Consider the following 18,765-nt stretch of genomic DNA (forward strand, 5'->3'; position numbering starts at 1 on the left):
GGGCCAGTGTTAAGGGGTATCCAGCAGGGCAGTTGCTTGGGGCCCCAACCCACAGGGGGGCCCCACAAAGCTAAGTTGCTCAGGCTTCTGGGCCCGGACTTCAGTCCTGCATGGCAGGGCTTAGGCTTTCTGCCCTGGACCCCAGGGAGTCTAACACTGGCCCTGCTTGGTACCCCTGAAACCTGCTCCCCATGGGGCCCGAGACCCTGGCTGAGAAACACTGGACTGATGCCCTCACGAGGTCCCTTGCAGCCCTACATTTCTGGGAGTTGGTGAAATCATTGAACAGGGACGCCATTTCAGATTTGGGTGGGGGAAGGGGTGCAACTTTAACTGTGATTCCAAAGGCTACTTGGGCACCTGAAAACTCTTGTTTTTTTGGTTTTTTTGGCAGATAATTTAGATAGGGTGCTCCTGTCAGGTAATTTCTTTTTCCTATATAAAGAAAGAAAATTAAATAAATATTAGAGCCACCCAGTTCTAATACTGAATGTTCTGATATCTTGTGTCAATTCACTTAAGGGACACTGGCTAGGTTTAAAAATGTATCCAAGAGTTAGTAACAAAGTAAGACTATACATCACAACGATTGAAACAGCTGTGGATAGTAACCTAGATATTTCTATCACTTTTTTGAAGTTCATCAAGCTTGCAGTAGCTCATTTAACTTTTGGAAACATCCTACTAGGGCATGTCCCCATGAGTTTATACTGCACCTGCCTGGGACTGTAGGCTGTTACCTCACTACAAATAGACTAGAAACTGTCTTTAAATAGGCGTGAAACTGACTCATAGTCTCTTTCATAGTATTGCAAACCCCAAATATTCAAAAATCTTGAATCAGGCTCACCAAAAATCATGAGATTGGTTTTAAAATAATGAGATTATGTAAAAATAATAGAGTTGATCTTTTTATTTGCATTCTGCTTTTTGAGCCTTTAGGGTATGCTGGGGTCACATTTTGAAGCTTTCTCCACAGCCACAAGGGCCAGAAACTTCATTTTTCTTTAAGAATGAAGGCTGAAATCATCACACAGCCACTTGACTCCAGGAGTTGAGGCTTTAAGGAAAATAATAATCATGAGACTCATGACAAAATCACGAGAGTTGGTAACACTGTTTTCACTTCTGTTTAAAGGCTAGTTACTTTCCAGAAGGGTCTTAAACACAACAGTACAGTAATTGAGTTGCAGTTTTCACAGGAGAATATTTTAAACCAAACACCAACAAAATTTCATGTTTTAAAGTTGAGGGAAAAAATTGAGAGTTCTGAGGTATATCAGGGCCACTGAAGGCAGGAAAGGGAAATAAACAGGCACAGGAGCTCTGGGCAGCTCTTCCTCTTGAAAGAGAGTTGGATGGTCAAATCTTCTAGTTCTTAATCAAGTAAAACTTCTATCACCATCAGCACCTCCACTTATAGATATGTTAGCACATGTTCACTGTGATGTTAATACACCGCGATCCAATATAACACAAATTTGGATATAACCAAGTTCGATACAACAGGTTTCACCTATAACGCAGTAAAATTTTTTGGCTCAGCGTTATATCAAGGTAGAGGTGTATGTGGTCAGTAATATACACTTAATATTGTATATCTGAGCCATCTTATCCAGAGTTACACATCTTGTATGCATTGTCTCAGGGACTACATTTTGTGGCATATCCTGAACAGTGCTGAGCACACAGATAGTGCCCAGTGAATAATACAAATCATGACAATAATTGTTGACTTTATGGACTCTGTGTATGCAATTTCCGTTCTTTGTTCTGAAATTGGCCTGAATACAGCCGAAACCCTCAGAAGTTGAGGTATAATCACATCTGATGCTCATACGACACTTTCTCATTCCTTCTTTTTCTCAAACTCAGAACAAAAAATGACAAAACAAAATGATTTTCAGTTGAAATCTAAAATTGCACAGCAGGCATTGCTGTACAACCCAGCCTGGGGCAGAACCTGCCATCCATTGGCGTTTAAGTACTATTCTTTCTGTCTGTCTGTCTCTGTGCTGCTTCAGCCATGCCATCCTTCCCAATCACCTGGGACCAATTGCTGGAATCTCAGATAACTGGCCTCCTTGGTTTTGCTCCCATCTCAGTCCTCTTTTTTGCAACATGCAGCAGAGAGAAAGAGTGATCCAGTAGATAGGGAGCTATCCCTGAGAGACCTGGGTTCTACTCCTGTCCCCCTAGACTGCCTGTATGGCCTTAGGGACAGAGTTTCAAAGGTTTTTAGGCACCCAAAGATGCAGTTAGGCATCTAGTGGGGTTTACAAACCACCCTAACCTTCTAGGCACTTTTGAAAATCCCACTAGGTGCCTAAAAACTGTTGAAAATCTGTCCTTTAGTCTGTGTCCCCCTCAGTGCCCCCTCTATACAATGGGGATACCAGCACTGCTCTGCCTCACCGTGGGGCTATGATGTGAGGCACTCAGATACTACGGTGATGGGGTACCACAGGTAGAGTGGGAACTTCTCTATACTACTGCTATCCCTCCCCTGGGTTTTGGCCCCTTCTTTTCATTCCCCTCCTCCCCCATCTCCCTCTTATCTGAATGTAAACTTGGCTCAGAAGGTTTAGCTCAGGCCTGCACAACATGCGGCCCACATGGGCTCACTGTGCGGCCCATGGGGGGTGAGTAGGCAGGCGGCGGGTGAGGGAGGGGGGCTGAAGAGGCGGACAGTGGTGGGGGGTGAGGAGGTGAGCCGGGAGGGGTGGGGGGCTGAGGAGACGAGTGGGTGGGCAGTGGCAGGGGCCGAGGAGGCGAGCCGGGGGGGGGGGGCGGATGAGGGGCTGAGGAGGCGAGTGAGGAGTCAGTGGCTGACCTGTTCTACTGATCTGGTCTGGCTCCCATCCCCTCTCCAAGGGTTGCAGCTCTCTGGAGGTGCTGTCTTCCACGCCTTCCTCAGTCACACTTCATTCATTCAAGAGGGCAATTGATTACAAAGTTGGGGGAAGATCTTATTCAACTTCTAGCAAAAAGACATTTTTCTTTTACCTTAATTATATTACCTTAGAGGCCCACTATAATATATTACCAAAGTTCAATACCGCTGTTTCGGTGGGGCAGCGCTGGGGAAGGAGGGTTTGTTTTCGCAGGGTGGGCGGTGCTTGGGGGGGAGTATTTTGGGGGGCTGGGCAGCGCTGGGAGTGTGTGTTGTGTTTGGGGGTGGGGGGCTTGGCAGCGCTGGGGGGGGGGTCGGTCGTCAGCTGTTTTCTTTGGAGTAATATGGCCCTCCTGCTTTATGAGTTGTGCAGGCCTGGTCTAGCTGTATTTCTTCTGAGTCCCCTGCCTTCTCTTCAACACCTCCCTCCTCCCCCAGGGATTCCTGTTTTACAGGTTCATCTAAGGATTTCCAGACCCTTAAAAAAGACCCTTAAGAAAGGGCTGGTAATTAAATTATCTTAATCACTCTGCCTCTGTTTGTAAACAAAAAACTGACTCCCTGCCCCAGGGGCACAAGCTGGGAGAAACACCTCTCTGCAGAACTCACATTCCACACTAATGCTGTACAGTTAAGCATTCTGCTTGGGAGCCCACCTCCTGTCCTGTCCGAAACTCCCTACTTGGCGCCCTTGCCATTGAAGGAGTGGGAGTCACTAGCTAAACTGGAGCCAGTGTTTGTTGATGACCTGCTGATAGCCTCATCTGCAGGTGCAGAGAGAGTATTTTCTTCATTTCAGTTTATCCAGCTAGTTAATTCAAAGTTGAGAAACATATTGAGAGTTGAAAAAGCAGGAAAGCTTGTTCTCTTTCAATCTGTGAATAAAATCCAGGTTGTAAGAGAATGAGATCTACCAGTTCTAAAACCTTTAAGGTCACCATGAGCAGAAACAATTCATTTAACTGACTGAGGAATCACTAACTTCCTTTGTTTAATAAATCAGTCAGTCTTAAACACAAAACCTGTTTTGATAAACTTATTTTTCTTATGAATCCAGCATATTTAACGTAGATGTATTGAATTCCAATTTTCATCCAACTGCAACTTGATAGAAATCATAAGTAACAATTATAGTCTAGTAAATATGAACTATTTACTGTTTTATAGCAATAAAATGTATTTTATGTCTTTGAAAAAATGTATGTTAAGCTATATAATGTCTTAAATTTGTGTATAGATGTAGTGTACCCTCCTTTTTAGCAAAAAGAAATACCAGATTACACCAACTAATGAGAATCAACTTTATCTAAAGGGGAGGGGGGACTTTAAAAAAATGCAAAACAGGATTAAAAATGGATCATTTAAATCAATCCACCCTGTTGTAAAATAAGACATGGAGGGCCCAAAATTTAGAGGATGGAATGGTTGCTTTACATTGAGTCAGGAATTGCCATACTAGAGCAGACCCATCTAGTCCAGTATCCTGCCTCTGACAGTGGCCAGAACCAGATGTTTGAGAAGAGTTAGAAGCCTGCAGTAGGCAGAGATGGAACAATCTGCCCCACATTAGGTCTCATTCTAATCTCTCATAGTTAAATTTGGTTGCATCCTTGCTGCATGAACCTCTCTCTCTTCCCATACTGTTTTTAGCATTAGATATAACAACTCTGGATATTCTTGTTGTTCATATAAATATCCAATCCCACCTTCTTAGCCTAAATCACATCCTGTGGGCATGAATCACACATTGTGTGAAAAAGTTTTTGTTTTATTAGTGTTGAATTTGCCACTGTAGGCCATAAGGCTAGCTAAGCACCACCTTTCAATTTAATTGAATGTCCCTTGTGCTGGTGTCGTGAGACAGGGCTAACAGACTTTCCTGACCCATGTATTCAGATCATTCATTATGTGATATAATTTTATCATGTCTCCTAATGTAAATAAACATATTCCTTTCAGTCCTTCCTCATGAGAGTTTTTCTGTGCTCCCTAGTTATTCTCACTGGCCTTCTCTGAACCCTCCCTATGTGGTGACCTCTGCTGCCCACATCACTCTAGATGAGGGTGTATGTCACCGGCACAGCTTCTCCCCAGTTCCAAAATACAGACTGCCTCAGGCAGTGTCTTTCAAGGAGGTTTATTTTCTTAATAAAAACAAGTAAACAAACAGATAAACAATCTTTCAACTCAGTCCTCACTTTCAAGTTTCATCCTGCTCAGGCAGGTTCCCTCTTCTGACCACTCTGTGGGACAGCAGCCGCCTTAGGGCAGCCTCCTTGCTCCAGGGGGCCCACCAGAGCTCCACTCTGCTGTGGTTTTCCTGCCCCAGGCACAGGTGCATAAGGAACGGGCCTCCTGCTGTGTGCCTGCTGTGTCCCTGATATGACTCTGCTTTAGGGTTGCCAACTTTCTAGTCACACAAAACTAAACCCCTAGCCCCACCCTTTCCCTGAGGCCTCGCCCCCACCTCACTACATTCCCACTCCCTCAGTGGCTCTCTCTCCCCCACCCTCACTCACTTTCACTGGGCTGGGGCAGGGGGTTGGGGTGCAGGAGGGGGTGAGAGCTCTGGCTGGGGGTGGGGCTCTGGCGTGAGGCCAGAAATGAGGGGTGCAGGGTGCAGGGGGGGCTTAGGGCTGCGGGGTGGGGCCCAGGGGTTCAGAGTGCAGGAGGGGGCTGCGGGTTGAGGCAGGGGGTTGGGATGTGGGAGGGGGTGAGGGTTCTGGGCTGGGGGTGCTGGCTCTGGGCTGGGGTCAGGGATGAGAGGTTCAGAGTGTGGGAGGGGGCTCTGGGTTGAGGTAGGGGGTTGGAGTGCAGGTGCGGGAGGGTTCCGGGCTGGGGGTGCAGGCTCTGGGCAGGGGCTGGGGATGAGAGGTTTGGGGTGCAGGAGGATGCTCTGGGTTTGGCGGAGGAGTCAGGGCTGGGGTAGGGGATTGGGGCTCGTGGTTGGTGCATGGGCTTACCTTAGACGGCTCCCGGTCTGTGGCGCAGTGGGGCTAAAGCAGGCTGGCTGCCTGTCCTGGCAGTGGCACTGCACACTCCCAGGAAGCAACCAGCAGATCTGGGTCCTAGGTGGGGGGGCCCAGAGGCTCCATCCGCCACTCTCGCCCGCATACTCTGTGCCCCCCTCCCTCCCTGCAGAGCTGGTGTCTGGGGTGGGGGCAACATGCGGAGCTCTATGGAGCCCCCCCTCACCTAGGAGCTGGATCTGCTGGCTGCTTCCGGGGCGCAGCGCAGAGCCAGGACAGGTAGGGACTTGCCTGCCTTAGCACTGCAGCACCACTGACTAGACTTCTACCGGCCCAGTCAGCAGTGCTGACCAGAGCCACCAGGGTCCCTTTTCGACTGGGTGTTCTGATCGGAAACCGGACACCTGGTCACCCTACTCTGCGTTCACAAGTAGTGTGCGCGCTTGTGCAAGCTTCATGGGCAAGTGCACTGTTGTAGACAGACCAGTGGTAGGAATTGTAAAGCAATGCAGGAAGGGGACTGGTACCAAAGGGCAAAGAGAAACTAAAAGAGATAAAGGGGATTGACAGCCGGCAGTTTGGGAGTTGTAAAAGGAGACAGTCTCAGATCAATCTTTCTGATTGTGCTGGCACAAACTCTTTCATTCTAGATCGTAGTAGTGTGTGGAGGAGGTGGGGAAGACAGATTAGCATGCCTTTTAAAATGGCTGGGACCAGTGTTCACAAGTTGAGTATGTTAGGGTATGGCTACACTTGAGAGCGCTGCTGGTGGAGCTCCAGTGTGCTGCTTAGTAACTGTCCACACCCTGCAGGGCACATCCAGTGCTGCAACTCCTGGCTGCAGCACTGGCTGTACACCTGGGTCTGCTTGGGGTATAACGATTGCAGTGCTGGTGCTGCAGCGCTGCTCGTAAAGTGTGGCCACACACCAGCGCTGTTATTGGCCTCCAGGGTATTAGGAGATATCCCAGAATGCTTTTAACTAAATTACTCTCTTTGTTTTGTTGTGAACTCGGGGCTCCAGGAGCTGCTTATCTAAAAAACAAACACAGCTCCTGTTTGCTGTGATCAATCTGTAACTGACTGTGAACAATCAATTGAGATAACCCACTACCTTGCTGTGAATGAGGCAGGCAGAGGGATGAGTGTTTGCTTCAGGAGAGAAGCAGCGGGGCGGGGGCACAGGGGAGAGAAAGGGAGTCCGTTGGAGCAGCTGCTTATCTGGTCTGCTGGCTGTTTGCAGTTAAGAGTAAATGAGGGGTCGGGGAAATTTTCAGATTTTGCAAGGCAGGGAGCTGATACACAGTGTCGGCTCCAAAAATCCACTCTCTCTCTCTCCCCCGCTCCCTGTCACACTCCACCCCACCCCACTTTTGAAAAGCACGTTGCTGCCACTTGAACGCTGGGATAGCTGCCCATAATGCATCACTCCCAGCAGCACTGCAAATGCTGCAAATGTGGCCACACTGCAGCGCTGGTAGCTGTGAGTGTGGCCACACACCAGCGCTTTCCCTACACAGCTGTACGAAGACAGCTGTAACTCCCAGCGCTGCACACCTGCAAGTGTAGCCATACCCTTAAACATTGAAATTGTTCAGCCACCAACTCTTGCTGCTGGCCACTTTGACAAATTGTGCTAAGATACTTAACTTTAGGAAACACAAATATAAGTGTCCAAATCATTGTAATTTATTTATGTAGAGTGTTTTCTTTGTTTTAGTTTTGTTTTTGCAGACTCCATGACAAAAATAACATACATATGTTTTACACGTATAGAGTGACATTCTTTACTGTGCCCCCCCCCCCCCCCCATCCCCCAGGGGATCTTGCTTCTTCCCCCATTGCCCCCAAATCTCCCCAGGTCTCACCTTTAGGCCCATCCCGGTCCTTGCGTTTTGACCATGGCATGCTGTGCTATCAGCCCTGAGCCCCCTGAGGCTGAGCCCGCCCCCCCAGCCCCAGAAGCTTGGGAGCACTGAGCACTGGGGCCCAGAGCTTGAAACCCAAAGCCCTGCAGCTCAAGCCCTGGTGAGAGCCCAGAGCCCTGGAAGCAGGAACACCAGGAGCCTGGAGCCGGAGCCTGGGAGTGGGAGCTCGGGGGTGAATCCCACCACTGGAGCGCGGCGGCTGAAGCCTGAGCCCCCACCACTCTCGGGAAGGTGGGTCAGGGGTCTCACCAGCCAACTGTGGAATCCAAGGTTCCTCCCGCATCCTGCACACCAGCTCCACACATCTGCAGAAGCACTGCCTGCGCCCCCGAGGAGGCTGCACGGTGCAGGGCACCAATCCCCAGCTGGCGACGCCAACAAACACCAAGGCAGCGCTTCCCGGGCAACAGCTGGGCACTGCAGGGAGGGGCTGCTGCTTTGCCTTCCCCTCATTCTCCACCCAGGAGGCTGTTGTGGCCACAGAGAAATTCCAAGGTGGCCGCATATGACCACATTTGAGAAATGCTGATCTAATGCCTGGAATTGCTGGATGGGGAGTGATGAAAAATATTCCTGTCCTCTGGGAAGGATTTTATGACTGGGAAGTGGTACTCCTCGCTCCCACTTGCAGATAAAAGGCCCTATAGGAAGCTTGCTCAGTTGAAAGTGGCCTAGGTGGGATTTAGCTCTGGATATGGTCAGTGTGTCCTTACTAATGACTGATATTATATCCGAAGATTATGGTGGTGGTGTAATTTGTCCTAACTCACCCTAGGCTGACCCCTCTGCACATTCCACGTTAGGAAAATCCAACATATCTTGCTTATATAACCTGTTAAAATAAGTTAGTTAAGAAGAGACACTAACAGAATTGGAAGAACAATTGTTCTGATGATTCCTTCCAAAGAGAATGTGCTGTGCTTTGCATTATTTTTAATGAGGCTTTTCACTCATCAGCCCTACAATCTGCATCTTATAACATTATTGTTGTTTTACTTATATAGGGTGATAGTCAAATCTATTCATTTCCTTTAGGTTCACAAACAAGTAGACAACATTTTAATAAAAGGTGGATAAAAACTGTTCCTGGGTAAATAGTTCCTCTTTTCTTAGGCAATGCAAACTTTTTCTTAACATAGGAATTTTTAACAGGGATTTATTCTACAATAAGTTATCAAAATTCTGTTGGAAAGATAGGTTACTTTGGGTTTGTGCTGGAATAACCCAGAAGAGAATTTGACTGTAGGGTAAGGTAATGGTAATGATTGGAGATATACCACTCTCTTAGAGCTGGAAGGGACCTTGAAAGGTCATCTAGTCCAGCCCCTGCCTTCACTAGCAGGACCAATTTTTGCCCCAGATCCCTAAGCGGCCTCCTCAAGGATTGAACTCACAACCCTGGGTTTAGCAGGCCAATGCTCAAACCACTGAGCTATCCCTCCCTTCCATGCACCCACATTTAAGTGTAGTAAAATCTACACTTAAATGTGCATGAGTATCACCCTTTGAACCTATCTTGCTCTTGATTACACACAGTCCTGGAGCTCTGTTGACTTTACTGTTTTCAGTTTATTCAGTGCAGGTAGGATTCCATGCATGCCCAGGAGCCCATACTTACAGGCCCTAATGCGGAATTAGGGTCTTAGATCATAAACTCTTAAGACAGAAAATAAAGTCAATCTGTTAATAAAACACCAGGCAAACCTGTAGCATTATATAATGTTGATATTTGGAGGGGAAAAAACTGCAGGAATCAAGTCTTGTACAGGAGAAGGGGCAGATTAATAGCAGCATGTGAACAGATGGTTCAAAAGTCAATGAGACCTTCAGAGAGTAAGCACTGAAGAGTAGTTAAATTGACAGGAGAAGTTTTATTTTATATATTTTATTACTGTAGTACACATAGTTACAGGGCTTTACTGAGTCACATTTCAGAGTAGCCAGACTAACAGCATTGTTTCTGGATCTATCCTAGTTCCCTCAGCCTTCCTGATTATCTTTTGTTGTCATTCATTCTCACTGCAAATGGCCTATTGTTGCTCTGAGATAAACAGATCCCTTTTAATACTTTATTGTCCTGATATCTTCCCCCATTTCTCCCCTCCTTTCTTTGTACACAGCCCATAAGATTGGTTTCCATATTTCTTTAAACATTTTCTCAATCTTTCCTCTACCTTCCTTGTCAGCGAGGTACACCACGTCCTTGTCCTATTCAACTCCTTTCTCTATTCCGAATGCACATTTGAGCTCTTGACAAACTGTTGCTTCTTTCTGTGCAATCATTCCATACCTCTGCAACCTTGCTTTTGCCATGTCCTTCTCTGTACTCTGCAACCATCACCTTCTCTATCCACATTGTTTTTTCTAAAATAATCTTGCCCATCTGCTGTTCTGACCATGTCCCTCTGACTTGCTTCACAAGCTTCCTCTCACCGTCCATATCATTTTCAAGCTCCTTGTCCTTGACTAAGCTCTGCACAAGTTCATTTAGTAAGGATACAATTTATTCACAGAGGTCATGGGATTCCGTGTCTTTAATGGACTCTGTGACTTCTTTAGCTTCAGCCCTGCTGCAGTGGCAGGGCTGGAGCAGCTGTCTGCCCCCACCGCAGGAGCAGCAACCGGGGTTGGGTCAGTGGCCAGCAGTCAGCCCCTAGGGCTGGAGCAATGGCTGGGGCTGGACTGGGGCAGAAGCAGTGGCCAGGGCTGGTGCTGAAGCAGGAGCTGGCAGGGGTGCTGGAACAATGTTTATAATGGTGCTGAGAGCCGTAGAACCAAACTGTAAACTCTGTGTATGATGGAAGCCACTTCAAGCCAGGGGATGCAGCACCCCCCCCCCCCAGTTTCAGCACCTGTGGGGGCTGGGTCAGCCACCAGGGCTGGAGCTGGAGCCGCCTAACCCTAACACCTCAACTACCCCCTCCCACTACAACACACCCATCTAGTGACCCCCAACTGTACCTCCCCAGTTCCCTCCTCTCCCCTCCCCCGGGAGTGTCCTTTATTTGGGAATCTCTATATGGTAACCCTATGGGTGCAAGGTGGAAAAATAAGAATAGATTAAAAGACTGGAGGGGCAGTGTTTTCCCCCAAGATGTGCCCATATGGCACATGTGACACAGCCAGATGGAGGCACCCAACAAACTACTTTCAGTGGGCTGGGTACATAAGAAAAAAAATTTCAAAACAAGTTTTGCTTTTAAAACTGGTTTCTTAAAGAAAAGCAGTAGTATCTGCTGTTAGTGAATTGAACTAATTGTTTCTGTGGTCCTCACACCCTTCAAGCTTTTAGTAGATTTTATCCTCTCACACCTCGTTTTTATGCATAGATTGTAAGAAGAAAACAAGCATCCCTGCATTTTCAACTCCAGATTGGTTTCTTAACTTTGAATGAACTAGTTATTGAACTGAACTAGTTGAATAAACTGAAAGAAAGAATTCTCGCTGCATCTACAAGAGGCTACTGGTGTCAAAAGCTGGTTTAGCACTTCAACAAATGCTGGTTGCAGGTGCTTAACCAGTGACTTTAATCAGCTCAGTGATTTGATAAGAAACTTACTACTTTATTTTTTAATTTAATGTAAATGATTTTAATAGATTATAGTAAATTTAGGCCTTAACATAGACTGTCATAATTTAAAATTAAATTTTAAATAGTTTTATTTTTAAAAATAAACTAATATTTAATTTAAATCAGATTTAAATAAAAAATCAAATTTAAAAATTGTTTGTTTTTTATCCACCCTGCTTAGGGCATTAGTCTAGAACTTGGGGAACCTGATTCTGCCACATACTTCCTGTGTGACCTCTGGCAAGTCACTTAGTGTGTCTGTGCCTCAATTCCCCATCTGTTTTAAAAACAAAACAGGGATAATAGCACTTCCCTAGTACGCAGGGGTGTTGTGAGGATAAATCTATTAAAGAAGCTGAGCACTTCACAGTCTATGGTAATGGAGGCCATTATATTTAACCAAGAGAGATTTCTTGCTAGGCTTCCCTTGTTCTCTATGCTTTTGCCAAGCTTCCTTTTTAGTCTCATCTCTGTTTCCTTCTCCTACTCTCACCTTCCTTGCTGTCCCTTAGGTGTGGTTGCTCTCGTAAGCCACCCTGGTTGAAGATCAGTGTATTTGATCTGAATTTTGTTCCATTCCAGGGCATGTAAATACTCCCATGACATTTTCACGGATGGGAACCGAAAAGTGCTGAAGACCCATGAAGTCAGTGGCCTCAACGAGAATGAGCTGCGGGTCCTGCTCCTCCAGAATGACCCTTTCCTCCTGCCTGATGTGAGTCATACTGATTTCTTAAGGAAAGGCTGTTTGCTAAATAGGGATGGAAGAGGTGAGAGATGATGTTGAAACTAAAGCATGGAATTGGATGTCAGGGAACCTAGATTTTTTTTCTTTACAACTGATTCACTGTATGACCTTGGCTAAATCATCTACTCTCTGATTTAGTTTCCATGCCTATGTAAATTGGAGATGATAATACCTACCATGAAGGGCTATTGGGGAGGCCTTGTCTACATTACTAGTGCATCGCCAGTATACTGTACCAGCAGAGCCCTCTAGTGTAGACAGGCCGTATGCCAACAGCAGTTTGTTTTTGTTTGTCAGCACAGTAACACATCTTCTCTGAATGACCTTAATTATGCTGATAGAAGCCCTCCTCTGTCGACATAGCTGTGTCTGTGGTGGGGGTTTGGCAGCATAGTTACATTAGCTGGAGGGGGGTGTTTTTTCACACCCCTGACTGACACAGCTGTGCCAACGAAACTTCATAGTGTAGACCCAGGCTTAGTGATGTTTTGTAAAATACAGTTTTGCTGGAGGATGCTTGGTGGCTACAAGCAGGCATGTCTTTGAACTATAGGTGAGCACTGAGGCTGATGGGCACCTTAGCTACCCTTCATTCAAGATAAATAGAAGAAGCAATTAAACTGGTTGAGGCCAAAAAGGCCAAAAGTACTTTGAAATCCAAAGATGGTTCTGTACAAATACTAAGTATTATTGCTTTCTGAAAGCTTACAGTAGGTTTAGATTAGAGGGGAAAGGTGGTGGCAGGGGGGGTTTGCTTACATCTTATTCAGTATTGAAGTTACGTAAGGAAGTGATGACAGAAAAGTGTCCATTTAAAAAATTATTATGCCCCTCCTAGAATAGAAAGGGTCTGTTTTAGGGCTGTCCAACACCCTAACAACAACAAAAAAAAGCCCAAACACTTCCACCTCTTTAGTCCAAATTTTACAGTTAGCATTCAACCCGTACAAACCAGATCATGAACACTTTTTCTGTATAGCCATCTTGCAAAACAAAAAGGGGTTGTGCTGAAGATGCAGTGAACAATGAATATGCACTCACTTGAGTTAGAAATATATTTGAATATTTTTAGCTCCTTGGAAAGAATATCAATATTTGCATACAAATATCTTACTCTTGGGGGAATTCTGTGCCACAGAAATGGGCTGTGGTGCTGCTAGTCACCACGAGGGACCACTGGACTTGGCAGAGCCCAGCTTGCATGTAGAAGACGCTGCCAGGGGGAGGGAAAGGCAGGTAGAGGGTTCCCAGCAAGCCCTGAGGGAAGCAGAAGGTGTCATGCAGGAAACTCTGTGCAAGCCTGGAACCGAGCATCAGGCTGTTTCTCCCTCCCCGAGAGCCCAGGGATTCAGAGGAGGGGGTGGGTGTCTGGGCTAGGGGAGCCATGACTAGACTCTGGGGGGAGGGCCTGGTTGGGCTCTGGGGATGAGAGGTTGTGGGTATCTGGCCCCCTGGCTGGCTCTGGGCAGGGGGGAGGAGACAGAGAAACAGGAACTGGGTTGTTATAGTAGTTCCTTTAATTCTCTACTTCTGGGGGAATTTTGTGTGTGTGTCTGTATTGTGACAGACATACTTGCCGACAGGTAGTTTGAAATAAATTACCAAAATAATTGAAACTGACATGATTATATAGTGTTATTTTCACAAATAAAATTTGCAGAATTTTAAAGTATTTTGTGAAGAATTGTTAATGTTTTGTCACGTAATGCCCCCAGGAGTAATATCTGCTTTTACATGTCCTCCCCGCCACATTTTAATTCTTACTGTGACCATAGAAACAAAGTCTTCAATCAATTCCCTGCCGTTGTAAAGGCCTTGGGGCATAGGGCCCACAGGAGTTCAGTTTCCTGAGGACTGAAATGCTTTGGTCTAATTAAAGTCATTGGGGTTTCTGAGCCAAAATGTATATGTTGTTCTATGCAGCAGGTCAGACTAGATGATCTAATGGTCCCTTCTGGCCTTGGAATCTATTAAACAAGCAGCAACCAAGACCAGGACAGAAACATGAAGAGAAACCACACTCCCCCTTTCAACAAACACGTTTATGAATGAGTTAAGATACCAGCACCTGGTCTATTTACTATTAATGAGCTTGAAATCCTAGAATGATTGTGAGTCTCATGGATTTAACGCTCTTTATCCTTTTCGACTTTAATTTGTCCCCAGAGACTTATGTGTGCTTTATTTGTCATCTCTGTGAGAGATGTGCCATTGTATTTCCTGGTTACTTTATCTCCTTGATGCTGTGTTTGCATTTGTGTGGAGACTAAGTCAGATGATTTGCCTGCAGTTTCCTCCTGTGTGGTAACTGGTGCCATGAATTTATTCTGTACAAATTTTGTGTAATCGCAACATGTGACGGATAGACTGTAGGCCAGCATGATGTCTGGTTTCCCCTCTGCATACAGCCACAGCTTCTCCAGTATATAGTCATGACAGTCCTGCTCTATAGAGGCATACACACATCTGCCAAAGCAAAAATCTAATCCAACATTGTGTAAGGACATCCCTAGTTGGCATTGGAGTTCATTAGATTCTTCCTGCTGGTCTGTCAGTTTCTGCTGGAGGACACTAGCCCCCAGAATCCCTATGCTGTGATAGACTGGTTGATCCATTCTAAAATCTAGTTGTCAGTTGAAACCAGTTAGCAGAAGTTTCAGGGGAAAAATCCTAAGGATACTTCTTTCAAAATGGGAGGCTTCAATACGTGTCTGTCAGCCTGGTGCTGGAGTCATTGTAAAGCACTGTGAAAGGTTGGTTGACATGTAAGAGAGGCAGTTTTGTGAGTAATTAAGGTGATGGAGTGAGATGGTGGAACTGCTAAAGAGGGCAAAAGTGAGTCTGAGATGGGAAAGTGACAGAAACACAAAAATATGTTGCCCCTAGCAAGGGAAGGTGGGAAACAGAGATCCTCCTATCTGGAGAGGAAAAACAAGTAGCAATGATCATTCTTCACAGAAAATACTGAGCGTCTTCTAGCTCTGTACTGAGGCAGTCAGATCAGACATGCACCACTCCAAGCCGAACAGCTTTTTCTATACCGAGCAGGTCTGGGTCAGGCTTCTAAAACTAATACGTGAATCATTCCAGCTTTTCTGGATTGTATATAGCCCACATCACTGAGCATCTTCTGAAAGTGTATTAATAATTATAAGAGTTAGATAATTTATTATAGTGTTCTTCATCTGTAGATCTCAGAGTGCCTTACAAAGCAGTACGAGTATCATTACCCGCACTTTACAGATGGAGAAACTGGGGCACTGAGAGGGGAAGTGACTTGCCCAGTGTCACCCAGCAGGCCAGTGGCAGTGCTGGAATGTCTCCTGAGTCCCAGTCCAGTGCTCTATCCATTAGGCCAGTGTTGTGCAAATTGGAGGGCATGACCCCTCTTGGGGGGACCACAAGAGGTTCTCTGGGGAGCGTGAAGAAACTGGGATCCCGCAGGACTCGCTGCTGTAATAGCAGGAGCGGGATACAAATAGAGTGGGTATTGCGGGGTGGGATGGGAGCAGGATTTAAAAAAATAGTCCTCCTGTGCTGCAAACAGCACGTATGCCCTGACCAGCAGCTGCTGCTCTCCATCCTGCCAGCTCTGAAGACAGCTCCGCTGCTAGCAGCAGTGCAGAAATAAGGGATTACATCAGATTACAAGAAATGGAGGCGGGGACAGGACAAATTCCATGAATGGTAAGGGAGGGTGTGACTGGAAAAGTGTGTGCACCACTGCATTAGGCCACTCTGCCATTAAGCGAGAAGAGTGGCATCTGTCACATATTTTCTGTTTTTTTTTCCCCCGCTTCCTCTTTCAGGATAAATTGTGTGGGGATTTTTTTTATGCAATCTCTGTACACAAAGGCAGTGTTGTAGAAATGTCTTGCCCTTGGAGCAGAAGATGGTTCCAAGATCCTGTGGGATTTTGTTCAGTCTTGGAGTGGTCTCCAAGAAAACTTTGTCTCCTGCACAGGCTAGAACATAAGGACAGTCATAGTGGGTCAAACCAATGGTCCATCTAGCCCAGAATCCTGTCTTCTGATAGTGGCCAATGCCAGGTGCTTCAGAGGGAATGAACAGAACAGGTAATCATCAAGTGATCCCACTGCTAGCTTCACCTTTAGAGTGGAAAGTTCCAGGCTACCAGGGGAGCAGAGCTTCCAGCCGTGGTCATGGGTATCCTGGGCCCAAGTCATTGAGTACCCCCTCTGTTCATTGAGCAGACAGAAAACAAGGATAATGCATCTCAAAATGTACTCTTGGTTTATTTTGGCAATATTTGTTTTCTCTCTAATTATTTGATGTACTATTTAACTCTTTACAGTAACATACTCTAGTCATACTTGGAATTTTCTAGCACTTCTCCTATCCAGCGATCTTGATACTAGATGTTGGTAAGAGCAGGGCTTTGGAGTAGAGCCTGGAGCGTGGAGCAGTAGAGGTGCAGGTTTTTGCCTGGAGCTGCAGCTGAGCCAGAGCACAGCTCCAAAGCCCTGGAAGAGACAGAATAGCGTTCTGTGTTAAGTAGGGAGACATCATCATTTGTGTATGCATTGTAAGGTGTGGCTCCTTTACTTCTCAGTCCAACGTAAGAAAGGCCTAGAAAAAGCACAGAACAAGCCTGTTAAAAATGAAGTCCTCTGAGCAAGAAGGAAGCTTAGCTTTTGCAGATTAGAATTTCATATTTTTAATTAGTGTAACATCTAGGAGCCTTAGTCATGGATCACAGGACCCCCTTCTGCTAGGCGCTGCACAAACAGGAAAAAAGACAGGCCCTGCCTCAGGAAATTCTACTCTTATGCAACATATTGGAAGCTGAGCAGAGCCGCCCAGAGGGGGGGGCAAGTGGGGCAATTTGCCCCAGGCCCCGCGGGGGCTCCCACGAGAGTTTGTTGGAGTCCCTGGAGCGGGGTCCTTCACTTGCTCCGGGGGCCCCAGAAAACTCTTGCGGGCCCCCGGAGCTTCTTCCGCTCCGGGTCTTCGGCGGCGGGGGGTCCTTCTGCCCCAGGACCTGCCGCCGTAGACCCCAGGCCCCCTGAATCCTCTGGGCAGCCCTGAAACTGAGTGAGGCAGAGGCCATCTTCTGTTCTGTGTTTGCACAACGGCTAACACAATGGGGGCCTGGTCCATGACTGGTGCTTCTAGGCCCTACTGCAACACAAATAATAAACAACATATAAAAAACAATTTGATGTGGCCAAAAGTGCCATTGTTAGAACGGTCGACATGCCCTCTGGAAACCTCACACGACTTTGAAATCCATGAAAATGCTTTAAAATGTCTGTTCTCGGTGACCTTCCACTCCAGAAATATGCCTAGGTTACAAAATCGAATTGATGATGGGTTTGGTTTTGTTCCCAACTTTTCCATTACAGAATCCGTATGCAGGTTGGGTTAAGAAAAGCCTATTGACTGGGAGGGGAAAAAAGTCTCTCTCTTTTAGTAATTTTTCCTCCCTCCCTCCCCAGGTATGCAAATTCTATAACAAAGGACCACATGGGACTTGCAGCCAGCAAGACAATTGCAACAAACTTCATGTTTGCCGACATTTCCTCCGAGGAGAGTGTAGGTTTTCCAAGTGCAACAGATCCCACAGGATTCTGGACAACAATGTGCTGAAGTTGCTGCTAGCAGAAGGATTAAATATTTGCGTCGCCAAGAACATCCAGGTCATCTGTGATCACAAGCATACCGAGTTCATCAAGGAGATGGGCCAGAGAAGAAGTAAGTGTTAACAAACAGGTGTAAATTGTAGCATGAATGATGCTTCCTCCTCTCCCTTGGATGTGTTGAAGGCTATGATTTACTTACATCTTTGTGGGATTCCACCATCCTTTTCTGTTTTCAGTGCTTCCCCCACATGACAGAGCTACACCAGTTGGAGATAAAAAGAAAGCAAATGCTGGGAATCCAGAAGAAATTGGACCTAAGCCCACTTCCATCTCACCAGCCTTTACACCACATGAGTCTCCCTCACAAGGTAAAACTATACATGTGCCAGTTAGCTTGTATGTTGAACCATCTTTTCTGAATTCCCATTTCCTTAGTTCTTGAGTCTAGGCTGGGTATTGACATTCACTCCTCCTCTGCCTTCAATAGTTGTTCTACTCATAAGAATGGATCAAACAGTGGCTAGACCCTATCACAGACCATGCATTGGAGAGCATGTCTAGGCAATATGCATCAGTATCTTTTTATACACATAATAGATCCCTGGCCAGTGATTGTTGTATAGGAATCTGCTACTAAGGGCAAGTAACAGAATTTCCATTTCACTAGCTGGAATGAGCATGTTCATTTGTAACCATTACTAATAATAGAGTATACAACTAGTAGGATGGTGGTGGGGAAAAATACAGTTTATTTGCATTGAACATTAAGGCCAGGTCATGAGCTCGTGTATACCAGTATGATTCCATTGAAGTCAACCAACGAGGATCCAGTCTAGTGGCTGCTTTTCATTGGGGTGGTGGAGTGCTAGAGTGATACCTGGAGCTGAGAAGTGATTGGAGCGAAGATAAAGGCACAGACCTTTTTGGTTTGTTAACTGGTAGGAGCTAGTAGAGGCTATTGCAGAGCCCTGCTCTCCCTTTCCACCTTTTTTCCTCACCCTTGAGGCTGAAGACTTCTTCGTATTTAATTTTCATTATAGCCCATCTGCTGGT

The 18,765-nt window shown here is 46.1% G+C and overlaps 1 protein-coding gene across 6 annotated transcripts in view; it reads left to right on the top strand.

The window, feature by feature from the left end:
- The window catches only part of LOC120375812 (zinc finger CCCH-type antiviral protein 1-like), a 41,354-nt gene that overhangs the window by 989 nt on the left and 21,600 nt on the right, over positions 1-18,765 (top strand). For all 6 annotated transcript variants that reach the window (XM_039496785.1, XM_039496768.1, XM_039496776.1 and 3 more), the window contains exons 2-4: positions 11,944-12,076; positions 17,569-17,824; positions 17,949-18,080. In XM_039496785.1, coding sequence (XP_039352719.1) covers positions 11,944-12,076; positions 17,569-17,824; positions 17,949-18,080 — 521 coding nt within the window. The remainder of the gene's footprint in view (positions 1-11,943; positions 12,077-17,568; positions 17,825-17,948; positions 18,081-18,765) is intronic.

This window comes from Mauremys reevesii, linkage group 1, assembly GCF_016161935.1.
Source record: "Mauremys reevesii isolate NIE-2019 linkage group 1, ASM1616193v1, whole genome shotgun sequence".
In the NCBI taxonomy this organism is placed as follows: domain Eukaryota; kingdom Metazoa; phylum Chordata; order Testudines; family Geoemydidae; genus Mauremys; species Mauremys reevesii.